The sequence below is a fragment of the Phodopus roborovskii genome, unplaced genomic scaffold (assembly GCF_943737965.1).
Source record: "Phodopus roborovskii unplaced genomic scaffold, PHOROB, whole genome shotgun sequence".
Lineage (NCBI taxonomy): Eukaryota > Metazoa > Chordata > Mammalia > Rodentia > Cricetidae > Phodopus > Phodopus roborovskii.
Window position 1 is genome coordinate 3,340,017 of NW_026125546.1, and position 16,713 is coordinate 3,356,729.

Sequence of the window (16,713 nt, forward strand, 5' to 3'; positions counted from 1 at the left end):
AGGCAGATCTCTGTGAGTTCAAAGCCAGCCTGGTCTACAGAATGAGTTCCAGGACATTCCAGGCTACTCACAGAGAAACTCCCCTCCCTCCCAAACGCCCCCAATAACAAAAGAAAAAAACAGGAAATTTTCTGGAATTCTTAAATGTTTTTCTTTATACTTCTATCCACTGAGTTTAAATACACATATATGGACTTATTATTTTTATCTATAAAATGTTAATTTCTGTTTGTAAGGAAATTTAATTAGGTAGCTTCTATAGAGCACTTGGAGGAAAATATATTATAATTTAAAATTTAAAAAGTATATATGTTATATGCATATATATGTATATATACATACATACATACATACATGGAATCCCTACCAAGAATATGTTGATGGAAGTTTTCTTCCTAAAATATCAAGAGCCTATTAACAATTTAAAAAAATGATTTAACTAAAGTTTATTTTTACTCTCTAGAAATGAACTAACCCTTGAAAAGAATGATTAAAGGTATCGGCACATTCTCTAGTGTAATAGTAATTAACGTAATTTCTAGTGTGAATTTAAAAGTACACATCTGTCGAACATGTGGCATTTGTTTATCTCAACTTGTCCTTTCTTATTCTACCATTTAGCATTGTTTTTAAACCTGGTGGCTTTACTGACAGAGGCGAGGCAGTGTCTACCTCCTAAAAACCAAACTAACAACAATACAAAGAAAACAAAAAGAGCAAAGATATACACACATGAAGCCTTATAAAAATAAAACTAGGGGCCTTGATTTAAGCCCACCATGTTGGTTGCCTAAAAAGTCATGTTTGGCCTTTAACACTGTCCTCTCCAACCCTTTGTCAAGCAAACTTCATGTCAGGTTTTCTGATAAGCAAAACAGTTACCCACAGTGATACAGACCTGGGTTGGAACATTTAATGGCTCCTACTGATGTCGTATTTAGGAAGCATAGACTTTTGTAGTGTTGTGCTGGCTTGAATGATAAGTATCAATAGTCAACTACATTTGAAATATTGTTAAAGTACCTAGAAATAATAGGCATTAAAATTCACTCCGTTCACGGCAACAAATCTCTAAAGACTCCGTGTTCTCAGTGGAACTGGCATACTGTAATTGTTATTTGGAAGTTAATGTAACCTCATCAGCAGCAGAGAAAACACAGTCCTCTCATTACGCACATGCTCTAAGATCGTTTATTTTAATGCTTTCAAATAAATATGTTCCATGCAGCACGCTACAATAAACAAGGAGCAGCAATGCTCTTGTAGTAAATCCATTCATAACGCGAGTCACCATGTAAAACACCACATCTCGAGTCTTTGGCCCTGTACCATATCATGAGGCACGGCACATCTGTACCCAATCATATCTGGCTTCATATGGATTTAATAGGACTATACCAGAAGTACATGTAAGCACAAATTCAACCAGAGGTTTCAAGCTATTAAATACAGCTACCAAGTAGTTAAAAGGCAACGACTAAACCCCTAAAGGTCCCCTCCCCTTTTGTTTTTGAGACAGACACACAAAGATAGTGTTGTGGTGGGTTTTGGGTGAGTAGGTACATGTGGAGTATACAGGGTAACACTGCACAAAATGGCACCCAAAATGTCACAGAGACACTGACACAGAAAGGACACCAAACACAGCACGGAAGCCTGGACTACAGACTCTGAGTTTAGCATGGAAGGATGGGGGGCCACATCGGGCAGGCTCATCTCACATCTAGGCAGCTAACTCAACAGTGCCTTCCTCCTCGCTGTCAGCCCTGTTGGCGCGGATCTCCACCAGGGTCCTGGCAAATCGCGTCCATTCATCATTGTGGGGAACCGCAAGCTGCAAAGCAAATCAGTGGAGAAATGATAAGCAAGATGACGCCTTGGAATGGCCGCTCCTCAGCAAAGAATGCAAAGGAAATCAAATACCCTGTGAATCAAGGAGGACCTGAAGTGTGGTGCTTAACCTACAGTTTCACTCTTGGAAAGGCCATCACTCAAGGAACGTGTAAAACCTTAAACATGTGCGTTAGCCAAACAATCCCAGTGGTCACATTAAAGCACTCATAGTAAGGAGAGTTCTTTGTTCTTGGGTCTCACGGTGAACTCAGGCAATAGAAGTTGCATTATTAACCACGGTTTCTGAATAACTGGCATTTTCTTTCTAGTCGAAGCTATCGATTTGTTTTCTAAAGTGCCGTTAATGACTCAATATATGTGGAGAAAGAATAGCCTACATATGCACAGAAATTTTCCTCCTATGAGGTCACGCTTGAGCATTTCCAGCAGGACCTGGCTATGAGTAACTGCAGTACTAACTAGCGTTGACTAAGGGTTCTTTCTAAGTACTTTACATATATCTACTCATTCCTCACAGCAGTCCTAGGTGGGGTAAATTTATCCTATGTATGTGAGCAAAAGATTTCCATTCTGTCGAAGGAGGAGGAGGAGACTGAAGCATAGAGGGAAAATCCTACCAAGGCTACATAACCAGCAAGTTTCCAGTGCTATGTGATTTCAGTACTGAATTAATATGCTATATTGATTTTCCAAAAGGGAAATATTGCAAATATTGTCTTCTGATGTATACAATTCAATAAAGAGGAATTAACACACCCTTGACAGAAATTTTGCATGCAAATTTTCTTAGCTGCACTAAAAGATTATGATCTAATGCATAGCATCCAGAACTGATTTGTTTAAAGATAACAGAAAGGGTTTGAAATAGAAAAAACAAAAACAAAACAAAAAAAAATATTTGAAGCTGAAAAGTTGGACTGAATAGAACTCTGAAGGAGTTCATACACATTAAAATTGATTTAGATATTACAGTAATTTTCCTGTATGATATGATCATTCTATCTACATACTAGGACTACACACAGTATCCATATATTCCATACACATTAAGGGCACAATCACCTCAATGAACACACAATATTGAAAGTAAAAAACAAACAAAACAAAACAAAAGGAAGAAGAGAAATCTAAGCATTTAAATTATTCCTATAGCCAGAAAAGTACCCACTACACATAGCCAGATGATTAGAAAATTCAATTTTCATAACAGGAAATCATAGTCTCAGATACTATCTGTCCCAGGAAACTTCCTAGAGAGTGACTGTGCCTCTGTAAAGTGTGACCTTAAGTGACTTCTACTACTAAGGCCAAGCGTTTCAAGAATCATTCTGGAAATGGTGTACAGGCAGGGAGTGTTCCAGTTCATTATCAGAGGTGCTTGTCCAATGAGAGTTTTCATTAAGAAGTATGAGTAAGTTTTGGAGTAGTGAAACAGAAATACTTCCCTAGTTATTGAGACAAATCGAAGTTTCTCTTGCAGCAGTGACACAAATTCCTAGTAATACTGAAGGACATTGTTACCCCTTGCCTCAGACTGTTTTCCTCATTGTGGGCTCTTCTCTTGCATAGAATAGTGATATTCTTCATTTTTTGTCCTCAATTTTACATAATGCTACCCTGGGGAAATGAGACCCCCAAAACAAAAGGTTCAAGATAGTTAAGCAAAAACATAAGCAGGCAAGAGGGTGGCTACCACTCATGGGAAAGAATAGGTCCGCTTTTCCTGTCCCTCTCCCAGTACCTGATAACACACTTCCAAAAAGGACCATGCAAAAAAGCCTGAGGGATGACAGAAACTCAATCAAGACAACACTAACTTTTTCTCACAAAACAAAGCTAAGAGAGAGATAAAGCTGAAGCACCCCAGACCTTTGTATGACTTTAAACACTTGGAAAAATATCCTCAGCAACCCAACAGCATAGGGCTCACAGCAGATGAGGATTTCCACAAGCACGGGACCACACTATTGTTTCACGCAGTAAAAGCAAGTGAGCATATGTTGGCCTATGTAACATTTTATTGGCAGCACTGTATATGATTTATATACCAGAACAAGAAAATAGGTAAATGCTGTTTCACGGAGTAGGACTGTCAAGACAGAAGAAAGGACAATGTTGAGGTTGTAGAACACCAAGTTCGAATAGTGGCCAGACACAGGTTGAGAATAAATTGACAATTGTGTATGCTGTATAAAACCACACATCTAATGTCTAAAAAAACAAATTTTCTCAAACCTAAATGTTTCTACTAACCAAAAAAAAAAAAAAAAAAAATTATCCTAGCAATTAAACTATGTTTGGCCTCTTTTGTGGAGGTGAAACTAACACTTAATATTTTAATGCCAAAGCACTATTTTAAATATGAAGATTTATCCTGAAGGACGTTTAATTATGCAGATTAAGATTCATCCTCATGGACATTTAAATATGCAGAATATACTTCCCAGGCATTTTTACAGTATTCAAACAGATTTTGTTCTCTTCCTGATATGCTACTGTTTGTGTAATATTACCCCACACATACACACATACACACTCACACACACACATGCACGCGTGCATGCACGCACGTACCCACGCAGATGCGTGCGCGTGCACACACACACACACACACACACCAAGCTTTTTTTTTTTAAACAAAACAAAACAAATTTATTCTATCAAATACTTTCCTCCCTGATACAGCACATACCTTGCAGACATATTAGTTTGCTTTGTTCACACCAAATTCTGGATAGAGACACAATTGCTTCTAGAAAGGTGAAGCCTATTTCCTTACCTCATGCTATGATGCCTTTTCATCGAGGTGACTGTAAAAATAACCCAATGTGAATGTACTGCTAGATGGAGATGCTACCCAGCAGACTGCTCTGTTTTTAGAATAAAGTATCACATCAGGAAACATTCAAAGTACAATCTTAGCTCCAATGTGTGAATGTCTATTCACAGGCCATTTCCTCACCGGAACTAATAACTGTTGGCATTGAGTGACTTATACGTGAGGCCAAGCAGGTGTCTTACACACAGGATGGCCACTCTTGCCATTTACAACTATGAGTGTAAACAAAATCTGTTTGGACAGAGCTGTCCTTCTTATGCTGGGCAGCTCCTTCTCTCATGGCTTTCTCAGAAAGAGTGAGAAGGAGGTGCAAGGGTATAAATGTACCTGAGCCTCTCTAACCACAGCTTATTCACTAGTTAGAAAAAGGCTTTTGTCCTTGTTAAAGAATGACACTGCTCTCGCACTAACTAGCACATGAACATATCCAGTACATAATCAGCACGTACAACGTGCCAGGCCCTGATTAGAACTGAAGATCCAGTGAGAGCCCCTTCGAAATGTGATGACCAGGAAATGGAGGTGAAAATTAGTGCTGTTTTTGCTTAGAACGGGTGAATACTGGCATAGATTATTTCTTAAACTTTACCGGTGGTCAGAAACGGAATACTATGAGAAGCATGTTCTTACATTAAGTGACATCTCCCTGTCAAACAGCTAGCTGGGACAAGTGCTAACGCCATTACCTCATCCCTTCTCCACTTCCTGAGGCTAAATCCAGAGCATCTGAACACCCATGGACTACTCCCCTGCCCCTTGAAAATTTCTAAAAAATTTTTACTTATTGTATAATGTGGAGCTCATGCCTTTAACACTAGCCCTTGGGAGGCAGAGGCAGGCAGATCTCTGATGTTAGAGGCCTGCCTGGTTTATATAGTGAATTCTAGAACAGCCTGGGCTTCATAGTGAAACCAGACCTCAAAAAAAAAAAAAAAAATTACAATATGATAGGGAAAATATTTATATTTCTATGGTAATGATAATTCTGGTCAATTAAAAATACTTGAGAGGCAATAGGAAGAAAGTATGATACAGAAATGTAGGCAATGCCAGAAAGGTCTTTTAAAAACTGCCATTGAACCAACTTGAATCTGGGAATATTTTCTGTGTGAGTCACTCAGGAGGTCTGGGGCAAGGGTGGGGTGGGGACTCATATTTTCCCACTGAGACCCGGAGCAGAGCTTACCAATAGGCAGTCCACCCTGACAAATAACTGCTGCCTAATTTGGGGGGTGTTTAAAGCATTTGAATGCCTTAAGCATGGAGAGCTCTGGTTTCTAAGATAATAAAATCTCAGCTCTGAACGCACCCTCCTTTTATAGATATAGAATGACCCTGTTTTTACAGCCAAGGGACTGAAGGCCGAAGGTAATTATTGAGGTAGCAATTTGGCCTTAAGGAAGAGCAAAAAATGAACCTTCTATTTGGCCAGAACACTCAAGGCTTACTCTTATCTCTGTTGCTGCCAATGGCCTGGCACTTAACCTCTCATTGCCTCGATTGTCAGATGGAGATGTGGACATCTGACCATTTATCAACAGAGACATGGAGGGGACGTGGAAGGTAATCTGAGCTAAGGGGGACTGAGTCCAGCACACGGTATTCATGCCTGCCGTAAATTGTCCTGGGATGAAACGGGTTCCTAAATTGAAAGGCAGTTTACGTGATGACACCGGTTCTTCACTCTTTTTCTGAGGACTATTTCATCGTGCGGAAGGAATTCTGACTGCTGTAAGAACATTAATAAACATGTTTTTACTCTATGGAGAAGGGAAATAAAGGGAGCTAAAGTTTACAGCCTGCTCAAGTCGCTTTCGCAAGTCCGTGTGGGGTAGATACGACCTCACACTTGAAGAGTGTCAGGCTGCCGTGGTAGGACTGCAGGCAGGCAGTGAGTTTTGAGTCATCTACTAAAAGACTCTAAAGGCTGTAATCCAAGATTCTTGGGGGACAAAAGGTCACAAGCAAAGAGCAGAAGTGTAAAAATCGTGGGGTTCAAAAAAATCATGCATGTGGGTGATTTTAGCTTCTTCCATACCCCTCCTGCCTCTGTTACTGGGTCAGGAATCTGACCCTCTCTCAGGCTGAGTGGATCAGTAACTGCCTGTAAACTCACATCTCCCCCCCCCCCACCACCCCCAGACACCCTAGGATTAGCTTTCCTCCACCACAGAGAGTAGCTAAATCATCTGTTCTTTCCTAGCTTGTCACTTTTTGCTGTGTGTCCCTAGGCAACCTCTCTGATCTCCATTACTTACAAAGGAAATTTGAGAGCTTGTCTCATGACAGATAGGACTGTAAGACACAATGAATGCAGTGCTTGACCTATTTTAACCCCAGTTAAATGGTGCTTCTTATTTTTCTTTCTCAATGTCTTTCTCCTGTCTCTCTCTCTTTCTCTCTCTCTCTTTTTGCTTCTTTTCCTCTTTTCTTTCTCCTGTTTTTCCTTTTTTTTTTTTTTTAACCTGCCTACAGCTGCATTTTCTGTTTTAGTTTATTTTAAGGCACATCTTTTTCTCTGAAATCGCACAAATGACTTCCTATTTCTTTTAAAAGCAATAGCTATCTTTCAAGGACTAAACATAAGGAGTTTCTTCAGAACATAAGAGAATTTTTGTCAGTGTTACTTTTTACTATCCATTAAAATTAAATTTAAAATGCACAGATTTCTTCTATGTATGTAAATACTCTTCTTCCACATACCCTATTATTTTACAGTATTTTTTGCAGCGTGACTCTCCTTTTTTTTTTTTCACTTTAACTTGTAAGACTTGATAATTGCTGAACATGCTGTTATAAAGATCAAGTAACTATGTATAATTGGGGTTAAAAACACAAATATCATTCATGTGTCCCTTTCTATAAGCACAGAGCTAACCACTCTCAACAATCTTCAGTCAGGCCCTTCTCATTTTTTTCAGTAAATTCTAAGGATTTATAGTCCCTAACAGCTGATTTTAAATAGTTCCAGTAAAGACTACGTTTCAAGGATCAGTTCTATACTTCATTAAGTAGCTGCAATAACTCCTACCTATGAGCATTTTTATGATAAAATATATCTCAGGCACAACTTACAAAAACAGGGTTTAAAAACATTGGGTAATTAAGAGATTAGAAAAATATTCTATAATCTCAATTAGATTTCTCAGTTCCATTACTCATGGCAAACAAACCAAGTGAGGATGTCTCTAGGTTTCAAGATAAACAGTTTGTGGACGTGTGGTTAATCAGTATCTTTGTAATCTTTCAATTAAATGGAGTCATTTTAAAAAGTCTGTGGGACTATTACATTAACCACCAATTTTGAGCAGACACAAGAGTGATTTCATCTTCTATATTGACACCAACACGAAGGTTTTCTGCTAAGAACATGTGGTACAAATGACCTTTTCCTTTTAATGCATGTAATTTTTAGTGCATTTTCAAAATCCAGGGAAGTTTATGTAGGTTTCCACAGAATGACTGTTAAACTTCCCTGTACTCCACAGGTTGAAACAAAACAAGCCCCTGACACAATTATTAATGGCACCCACATTCAGGAGAATGTTAACTCACTGGCATGCAAATAAGCATTTGTGTTCAGAGAAAGCCTGTATTTTTTAGGACAATTCCCTTTGCCACACACACAGATGGGAGCAAAGTGGGAGGTAATAGGCACAGAATTGGCCGCCGTGAAGCGGCCAGGCAGACCCGCTTCCCATAAATGCAGCTTCGCCGTGTTTAATTCTCAGAGGCAAGGCCCACATCTCTGTTAACAATGGGTGAAACCACGGACTGGGACCCCATACCAAGACGCAGTTACATGGGACGAAGACATGTGATAGCACTCTGCTGCAAGATAGACTGCGATAACTTAGTCTTGTGAGTAGATACAGAGAAGTCAAGAAAGCCGGGCGTACTCACATCTGTTCTGTAGACTGCTATTAGCAACCAGTCAATAGTTAAAATTGCTAGGAAGGTTACTTGCTTTCTAACCTTGTCCTCTCTGGGGTATCTGTTTTTTAATTTCTTTTTCTCTGCATGCTCATCTATCCAGAAGCTTAGAGACCCATTTGCCAATGCCCATTTCCCTTCTATCTTCAAACGGATGGTTTCTTTTTAACTGCATGTTTCTCAGAACAACACTTAAAAAAACAAAAACAAAACAAACAAACAAAAACTAATCTGTTGCCACATGAGGTAAGAAATGCAAGTAGGACATAAGAGACAAAGTGAATAGTAACAGCTATGTTACTATTTACTATCAATTGCAGGAAGCCAGGAACTATTGAAGGAAATAAACAACTTAAATTATTTGTCTTGAGAAATTCACAGTTACAAATATTCTTCATGGTAAAATTTAGCATAGAAGCAAGGGTACCAAAATTCTGGAGGTTTTTTTTTTTTTTTTTTTTGCCAGTAGAACAAACAAAAGAGAACACCGGAGGAAGAAAGAAGGAATTCCCCAAGATGTGAAGGTGCCCTTGTTGGCACATGCGTTATTGAAATCATACCAGTCTCCTGTCTTGTGAAATTGTTACATGTTGTTATTTTGTCTACTACTGGGGACAATCCATTTCTCAGCCCCAAAGATCAGAAAGTAATGGAAACAATGCATGGTGGAAAATAAACTTTCTAAACTCTCTTTCCATAGTTCAAAAGATCAAGAAAGAGGGCAGAGAAGCAAGACAGGGAAGTGCCAGTCAAGCCCCTCTCCACATTAGCTGACTAACCATGCAGCCCTCTTTTCCCTGATATTATTGACTATAGGTTTTCAAGTAAATTCCTAGCAACCGCTGAATCTAAGCAGTTTTGACAAAAAAAAGAAAGCTTATCGCTAAACACCTTAAAAACATTTACCAAGGTAATAAAAGAAATGTCATTTCCTCCTACAGAATGTTTGGGCATAAAAGAGGTATTTTTATAATGCAGTTCATGATTTATCATATCTATAGTGTCCAAGGAAAGCACAATGAAGAGGAAGCTTTCTTCCAGTGGTTTGACAAGTGTTTGAATCAACCATTATGTTTTTTACTGCACTGGTGGCCAACTGCTCCCTTTTAAAAGCACAGGGGGTGGGGGAGGGAGACCAGGACAGTGAATGGGAGGAAGGACAAATGGTTCTTCCTACATATCCGTTTCTGTGGAAACTTTTCTGTGTCTACCAAACTATACTCAACTTGGAGGCTGCATTCTGTATGCGTTGCACAATTCTGCTTTTGCTTAACTCCCCCCTACCCCCTAAGATTTCACACCAGGAATCACTCATTCACCTGTATTTATTGAATTCCCATTAGATGATAGATACCGTGTTGGACCTGGTTACCTGCTCTAACAGACAAGGACATATCTTTGGGTGCTTCTATGGACTCTGTTCTCCAAAGGTCATAAAAACTTTACTGATGAAGTTGGCATCCAAATGAGGGTGGCTAACAGTATTTCTTTTTGCTCAAAAAAGTTATCTAGTCTTTATGATACAAGATACTAAAAGGTGTTCCATTTCTACCCAAGGGAGCTTAATGCCAAAATCAATAAGAATAAATAATGGGAAATGACCACCTTGTCATCAGGAGAGAAGCTTAGGGATGGGCTACTCACTGATCTGTGTTATCTCCCTACTAGCTTAAAGGTAAAGGCACAATATTTTTTTCCACAACAGTAGAAGGCTGGATATTACTTGCATGATTCATAACATATTTTAAGTAAAAAATTTAAAATAAAAGATGTTGTATAGCTCATATTCTAGTAAATGCGTGTAAAACCTTCCTTGACAATGGGATAAAATCGTCCATTCATTCTTCCTCCTTATTCAAGTCCAACCTATGTGATATATAAACATTTATACATAAACACAAATAAGCAGATATTTGTCTCCATATTACACTTTACACACACACACACACACATACACGCACACAATTAACTCAGTTTCTTTACAAAGCACTATATATTTCGATTCTCTGCAGGACACAACTTTACCCTGGGTTTTTGGAAGGTGTGATTTGATGCAAGTGCTGTCACTGATACTTTTTTGAGACAAAATTTAACAACTTTGAAATTATAAAACTAGTGGGGTGGTGGTGGTGGTGCACACCTTTAATTCCAGTATTCAGGAGGCAGAGGCAGGTGTTCAAGGTCTGGTTGGTCTACACAGTGAGTTCCAGGACAGTGAGGGTTACACAGAGAAATCCTGTCTTGAAAAACTAAAAAACAAAACAAACAAACAACAACAACAAAAAAAAAATAAAAACAAAAATAAAAACAAAAAGCAAGAGCAGAAACGATGATGAAATTAAAATAGAATTTGTCAACCATAAAAAGTTTAACACAGAAACAATTGCTTCAGAATCCAAACAGTCATTGAAGATAACAGTGTGAAACCACAGAGGAATTATGAAGATGGCTAATGGTCCAAAATGTCTTTTGTTTCAGGAGGTATGTATCCATAGGCCATTTATCACTTCAGTGATATTGAAATTAACATTTTCTTTAATTTGTTTTTTATAAAATTAGACATTAGGGCTTTATTTTTTTAACCAACCATTTGCAACACATAAACATCATAAGTATTTTTGTATCAACTTTGAAAAAAAAGGAGCCTGAAAAGATACTAATTCTGTAAGTCCATTTTCATAAGCCAGTGATACCTCAATAAGCACACTATTTATATAGTAATTAATCTAATCATGATCATGGTCTTCATATATATAATTACCAAATGGAAGTCGCTGCTACCACACTGACTATAAAATGAGTAATTATAACATTAACTGGAATTGGAAATAGTGCTTTTTCTTTCCTTTCTTAAATTAAACCTTTTTCTCAGAAGAAATCAAGTTAATACTAAAATTATAATTATACATGTTACTCAAATTATTTTTAAATACATGTAACTTATTATGACAAAGAACCAAATTAATATATTAATTCAGAGTGGCTGCTTTTCTATAATTATATTTATTACTATCACCAATTTGCCATACAAATAATGCTGTTGTGGTCTTTGACTTTATCGCATGGCTCTGTGGCTCTCATCCTAAAATAAAACTTATGGGAAATCTGAAAAGTTCAACCGCAAATCCCAACCAATGTGTGTCTGTGTTATCAGATGCATAGATGCTCTGACAAAACTTGGTCTTTAGATTGTCAGTCTTTATCTGGGTGCTTGGTACCATAGAAGAGATGGTCCCTGTCTTTTCATCTTTCACAGTGACAGGAAAACCAAAGGAAGTGTTTGGCATCAGCTAAAGAATCTAAAATTGCTACTCCATCAAAGAAGGCAGTACTTGTGAGGGCCGCCGAGAGCCTCGCAAGTTGCAGGCACACTTTCCTAATGAGAAACACCAGTGGCTCAGATGGCCATAACCAGATGTTGCTAAGTGACACCAGCTTTGCCCTGCTCTTCTGAAAACTGCCAAAGCCAAGCTGCCATCCAAGCTCTTCTTGAGCTGGGGAACAAGAGCAACCACACGGCTACCTTCATACACAGTCTTGGCCGTGCGGAAACTCTTGTTTGACTTAACACCCAGGTTTCAGTTTAACTTTCTATTTGACGTTCTGTCTACCCAATTCCCAAGGAGAGCAGTTATTTATACAAAGACCCTTGCTTCTTTTGAGAATAACATATATCCTGTCCTACTGGAAATGGCAAAGAGCAAACAATTACTGCTTCGTATAATCCACTGGAAAAAGAGATGTATAAATATACTCTGCGGATTTGGTGTCACTAAAGCCCTGTTCAACTTCTAGCACTTTTGTCTACCAGATTTTACTATACTAAATGCTGTTTATGACTGCAAGAGAGGCAGCTCCTGGATTTTTATTTATTATTATTCTTATTCTTGCTGGCTGCACAAAAGTTGAAAACAATGTTTTCATTTTTCCTTTCTAAGCACTCAGCCACTGAGCTACGTCCTAAACTCTGGAGGCATTTTAAAAATAATTCTTACATGTAATACCTTGGTCACTATTTTAAAGTTAATAGCCTGGGTCATTTTTCCTGTTGGGATTCTGAATATACTTTTGAAACTACTTTTCACTTCCATTTTAAAATATTCAAACAGACACATAAAATCACACTTTATTCTCTTAGCAATAACATTTGATATACACATATAGCTGCATTTTCCTTCTCAAGAACTTTTCAATGCATTTAAATATATTAACAAATGTATTTCTTTTATTGAAATTTGTAATGATCTAACTGCTGTTATTGTAGTCCGTGAGTCATTTGCAATGTTAACAAAGTTAAGAGTTTAAATGTAAAGATTTATGTATGTTTCTATTTACTAATTGGTTAACAGGGCAGACAAACACAGCTAGGGTGTTAAGATTTACCCTCCTCATAAATCACAGCTTCTAGGCGATCATTTTATTTTGCAAATCCTACTTTAAGCTGAAAATGATTTTGAAATTTTGTCATTTGTGTAGTGCAAAAATGTAATCAGGGATTTGAAAGCTGCATGTATTTATCACAACTGAAAACAAACTCTTCCCTGGAAGAGGTTAATGGAAAAAGAAATAATAGGAGGTGGAAGATAAACTGCTTCTTTGAAAAGCAGAGCTGCAAACGGCATCCTAACTAATTCAGATAAGCAGCAAACATAGTTGTTAGGGGATATTTGTGACAGCCACGTCCCTGTGACTGCACTGAAGCGTTAACAATGGCAGCCGGCTTTCCAGAAAACACATCTTCAGGAAAGACAGGTAGATATGTGACTATCAATCATGAGGACGCGTGAATAATTCTAGACACTAGCCCATGCACAGTGAAAATCGTATTCATACATATGTATATGTGTATAAGAAAGCCTGCTAGTCATGGTAGCTAAGTGATTTTTAATTCTAAAACTTTAAATTACTTGTGTTCACATATCATTTGGGGAAAAAGGAAAAGCTCCAGCAGTTCTCAACAGATCTTTATGACATCTCTGAGGTTATATTTAGGTTTAATTTATGACTTGTTATTTTACTCATCTTCTAATTAATTGAATGAGACCCTGGAGTGCTAGAGTGATCCCATCTGGTAGTGTGGAGATTTCCCAAACCATAGTCAAAGGCTGGGCTCATTTTAAAAATTGACCTACTTTTACTTTATTTATATGTATATATGTGTGCAGTTGCCCTAGGAGGCCTGGAGAGGGTGTTGGATCCCTTGGAGCCAGATAGGCAGTTGTGAGTTGTCTGATGTGTGCTCAGAACTAAACTTGAGGCTTCCAGAAGAGCAGCCAGTGTTCTTAACTGCTGAAGCATCTCTCCAGCTCCTTTATTTTAGATTTCAGAAATTTTAAATGATCCATGCAACCACTGTCTATTTAAGTGATTTTTGAAAGCACAACTAGAATAAAAATTCCAACCAAATAATAAAAAGGGGGCTCTTTGTCTTACACTAGATTTGCATAGCTTCTATTTATGCTAATGGAAGTTAAACACCTGTTCTGAGAAGGAAATAGGCCCCTATCTGTGAAAATAAATATGTGTAATAGATTTCCAGATACAATGCTCAAATCAAACAGGCAAAACTGTATGCTATACAAACACAGCATCAAGTAGCCTGACTGGAAACATGGCTGTTTTATGTTTTACTTCCTGAGCTACAGGCCCTGAAATATTACTCATATGTTCACCTTTTAAATGTAACAAGAAGTAAAGATGGAGGGAGTGGGTGGACAAACTCAACCTGTTGGTTTCCATGAGCTCAAATACAACTCTCTGTTTACCTCTTCACAAGTTCCTAATAAATTGATTGCATCAGTAAACCTGGATTCAAGCCACTGCCATCTTCATAAGAGTCACAGAGGATAATTGTACGTAATAGAGAAGGACATGAACATTGGGGCTCTGTGCTGGGACTCCCTGAGGCAACTGAAGCCCCAGCTGAGCCAGACAAGTGGGTGATTGGTAGCCACTGATGACACCAGAGTCCTTCAACGGAGATGGCTCCAACGGTGTTCATGGGAAGTTTCTTAAAGTGGTGAGCACAGAGACAGCTTGTGCCACCCTCCTTCATTTCATAAAGCAGGCAGTACAGAAATCTTTTCAAAAGATTATACTAAAATGATGAAAAGAATGGAGATGTACTTGTGGGGAGGTGTTGAAGAACTCTACCTTGGCTTAAGCACTACCGTCGGGCATCTTGTGAGGTTTACAATCTAGCATCTTGTAAGACATAAAAAGAATGATACAGCATGCACTCTATGTAATCACAAATCTAGAGATTTTCCTTTCTCTTTTTCCAATGATCTAGGTCAGAGCCGAATGTTTTATTTATGATTTGTTTTATGGTCAGTTTCCTGGGGCACAGGCTATATAACATGCAGAGCCCATTACAAAATGAAAATACGGTGTATCTTGCAGACTACTATTTACCAACTGCAAGACGGTGACAATAGAACATTCATCTCAGCTCACGGCTGCCAAGCACCGGACTCAAATAAGTCCCACACCAGTGTAACTAGCTGCATTTGTTGAATAAGATTTTTCCCACAAGCTAGCAACTACCTTCTCTTTCAGTCTCAGAGGGGCCCTGGGCAAATCAACAATGGAGAATGGACATGAGAAGGCTTCTCACAGACAAACACCTCTTCAGTTTACTGAGGTCTCAAGGCAAGCAGATCAGCCTTGAGGATTCTGGAACCTACCATTTACGCTCACACACAGAATGCATTTTAAGAGTTATCTAGAGATGTTTTATCTTTTTCCATCAAGACTTTCCAAAGGCCATCATGACCCTGGTGAGGAACTCAACCTTAATGAGGACCAGAGACTGATTCTGAATGCTGATTATGGTAGCACAGCCTACTGACAATTTAGTTCTCAATGCTATATATTTTTTCTTCTTCCTCTATACTTTTTATATTTAAATCACTTCCTGTTCAGGCTCTCTTCCTCTCATCAGTCACATACCAGCTTTGGATTTGACCTCTAATTCTCAACGGGCCAGCTTGTCTTGCAAGCACCCCAGATGGCTTTCTGCAGTAGAGCGGAGTTAGAAGGCTGTAAGGGCACTGTTTGGAGCATATCCCTAAGCATGATAATGCTTTGTCAGTTCTGGGCTGCTGACTGATGTGACAGTTATTACAACAATGGAACATTTGCCCAAGACATAGCTACCATTTCTAAGAAGTGGGCTTCTGCTAAGCAGTAAGAGTCCATCTTTCCCATCAGTACTCAAAGGTTTAAAGCAGGCTTACAGAGATCAGCAAGAAGAAGCAGAAATGACCCTTCACCTTGAAAAAAATATAAGATACTTTACAGAAACACTTAGGAAAAATGATAGTTAGTCTAAAGACGTTGTTAAGTCTGAGCTAACCATTGCTTTGTGTATGTTCAAACAATACAGAAAGAATTGTTCAAGTGTTGACGCCTATCCTGGTTTTCACTCATTCAGAGAAGGTCTGAAAGATTGTAACACTACCTACGCTAAAAAAAAAAAAAAAAAAAAAAAAAATGATATATTCCCTTTTCCTCTCCTAGGAGTGAATTTGTAAGGATAAACAACCCTACAAATTGTTTGGCCTATTATATGTCACAGAGATTTTTCTATAGCTTGTCTAGACTCCAGACAATAGGCGAGACTGGCCTATAGCTGCAGACATTTCTGTAGTCTGTAATATCATTTAGAAAAGCTAGGGCAATAATACAGAAATGAAAACCAGCCTGACCTGCAGCGTGATAGTAGACATATGAGCATAACAACACTTCACAATTTAGAGATGATGATAGTGGCCTAGGAAGGGGCTGAGCAGCCATATGAGCCGAAGCAACTTTTGTAAAATCACACACACTCCCCTGATGGAGTCATAGTCTAGTCATTCTAGTTATAAACTATCAATGGATCTTACTGCAGAACATTATGTCTATGTTGCTCTGTTTTCTTTTCTTACCCAGGATGTGTCTACATACCTGTGTAATATTTCTGTATGTTTGGGGATCTTTCAGGAGGCCTTTATAAAATAAACCAGATCATTATACTAGCTAAAACAAAAGAATAAAACAACTAGTGTGCACTACATAAAAAGAGCTAATGGACATTATGCATT

General features: G+C 38.3%; 1 protein-coding gene across 12 annotated transcripts in view; it reads right to left on the bottom strand.

Annotated features, from left to right (window-relative positions):
• Nucleotides 1-1,625: 1,625 nt before the first annotated feature.
• Nucleotides 1,626-16,713, bottom strand: part of Dync1i1 (dynein cytoplasmic 1 intermediate chain 1) — a 480,988-nt gene continuing 465,900 nt past the window's right edge. For all 12 annotated transcript variants that reach the window (XM_051177158.1, XM_051177161.1, XM_051177156.1 and 9 more), the window contains one exon: nucleotides 1,626-1,834. In XM_051177158.1, coding sequence (XP_051033115.1) covers nucleotides 1,724-1,834 — 111 coding nt within the window. In that variant the 3' untranslated portion in view covers nucleotides 1,626-1,723. The remainder of the gene's footprint in view (nucleotides 1,835-16,713) is intronic.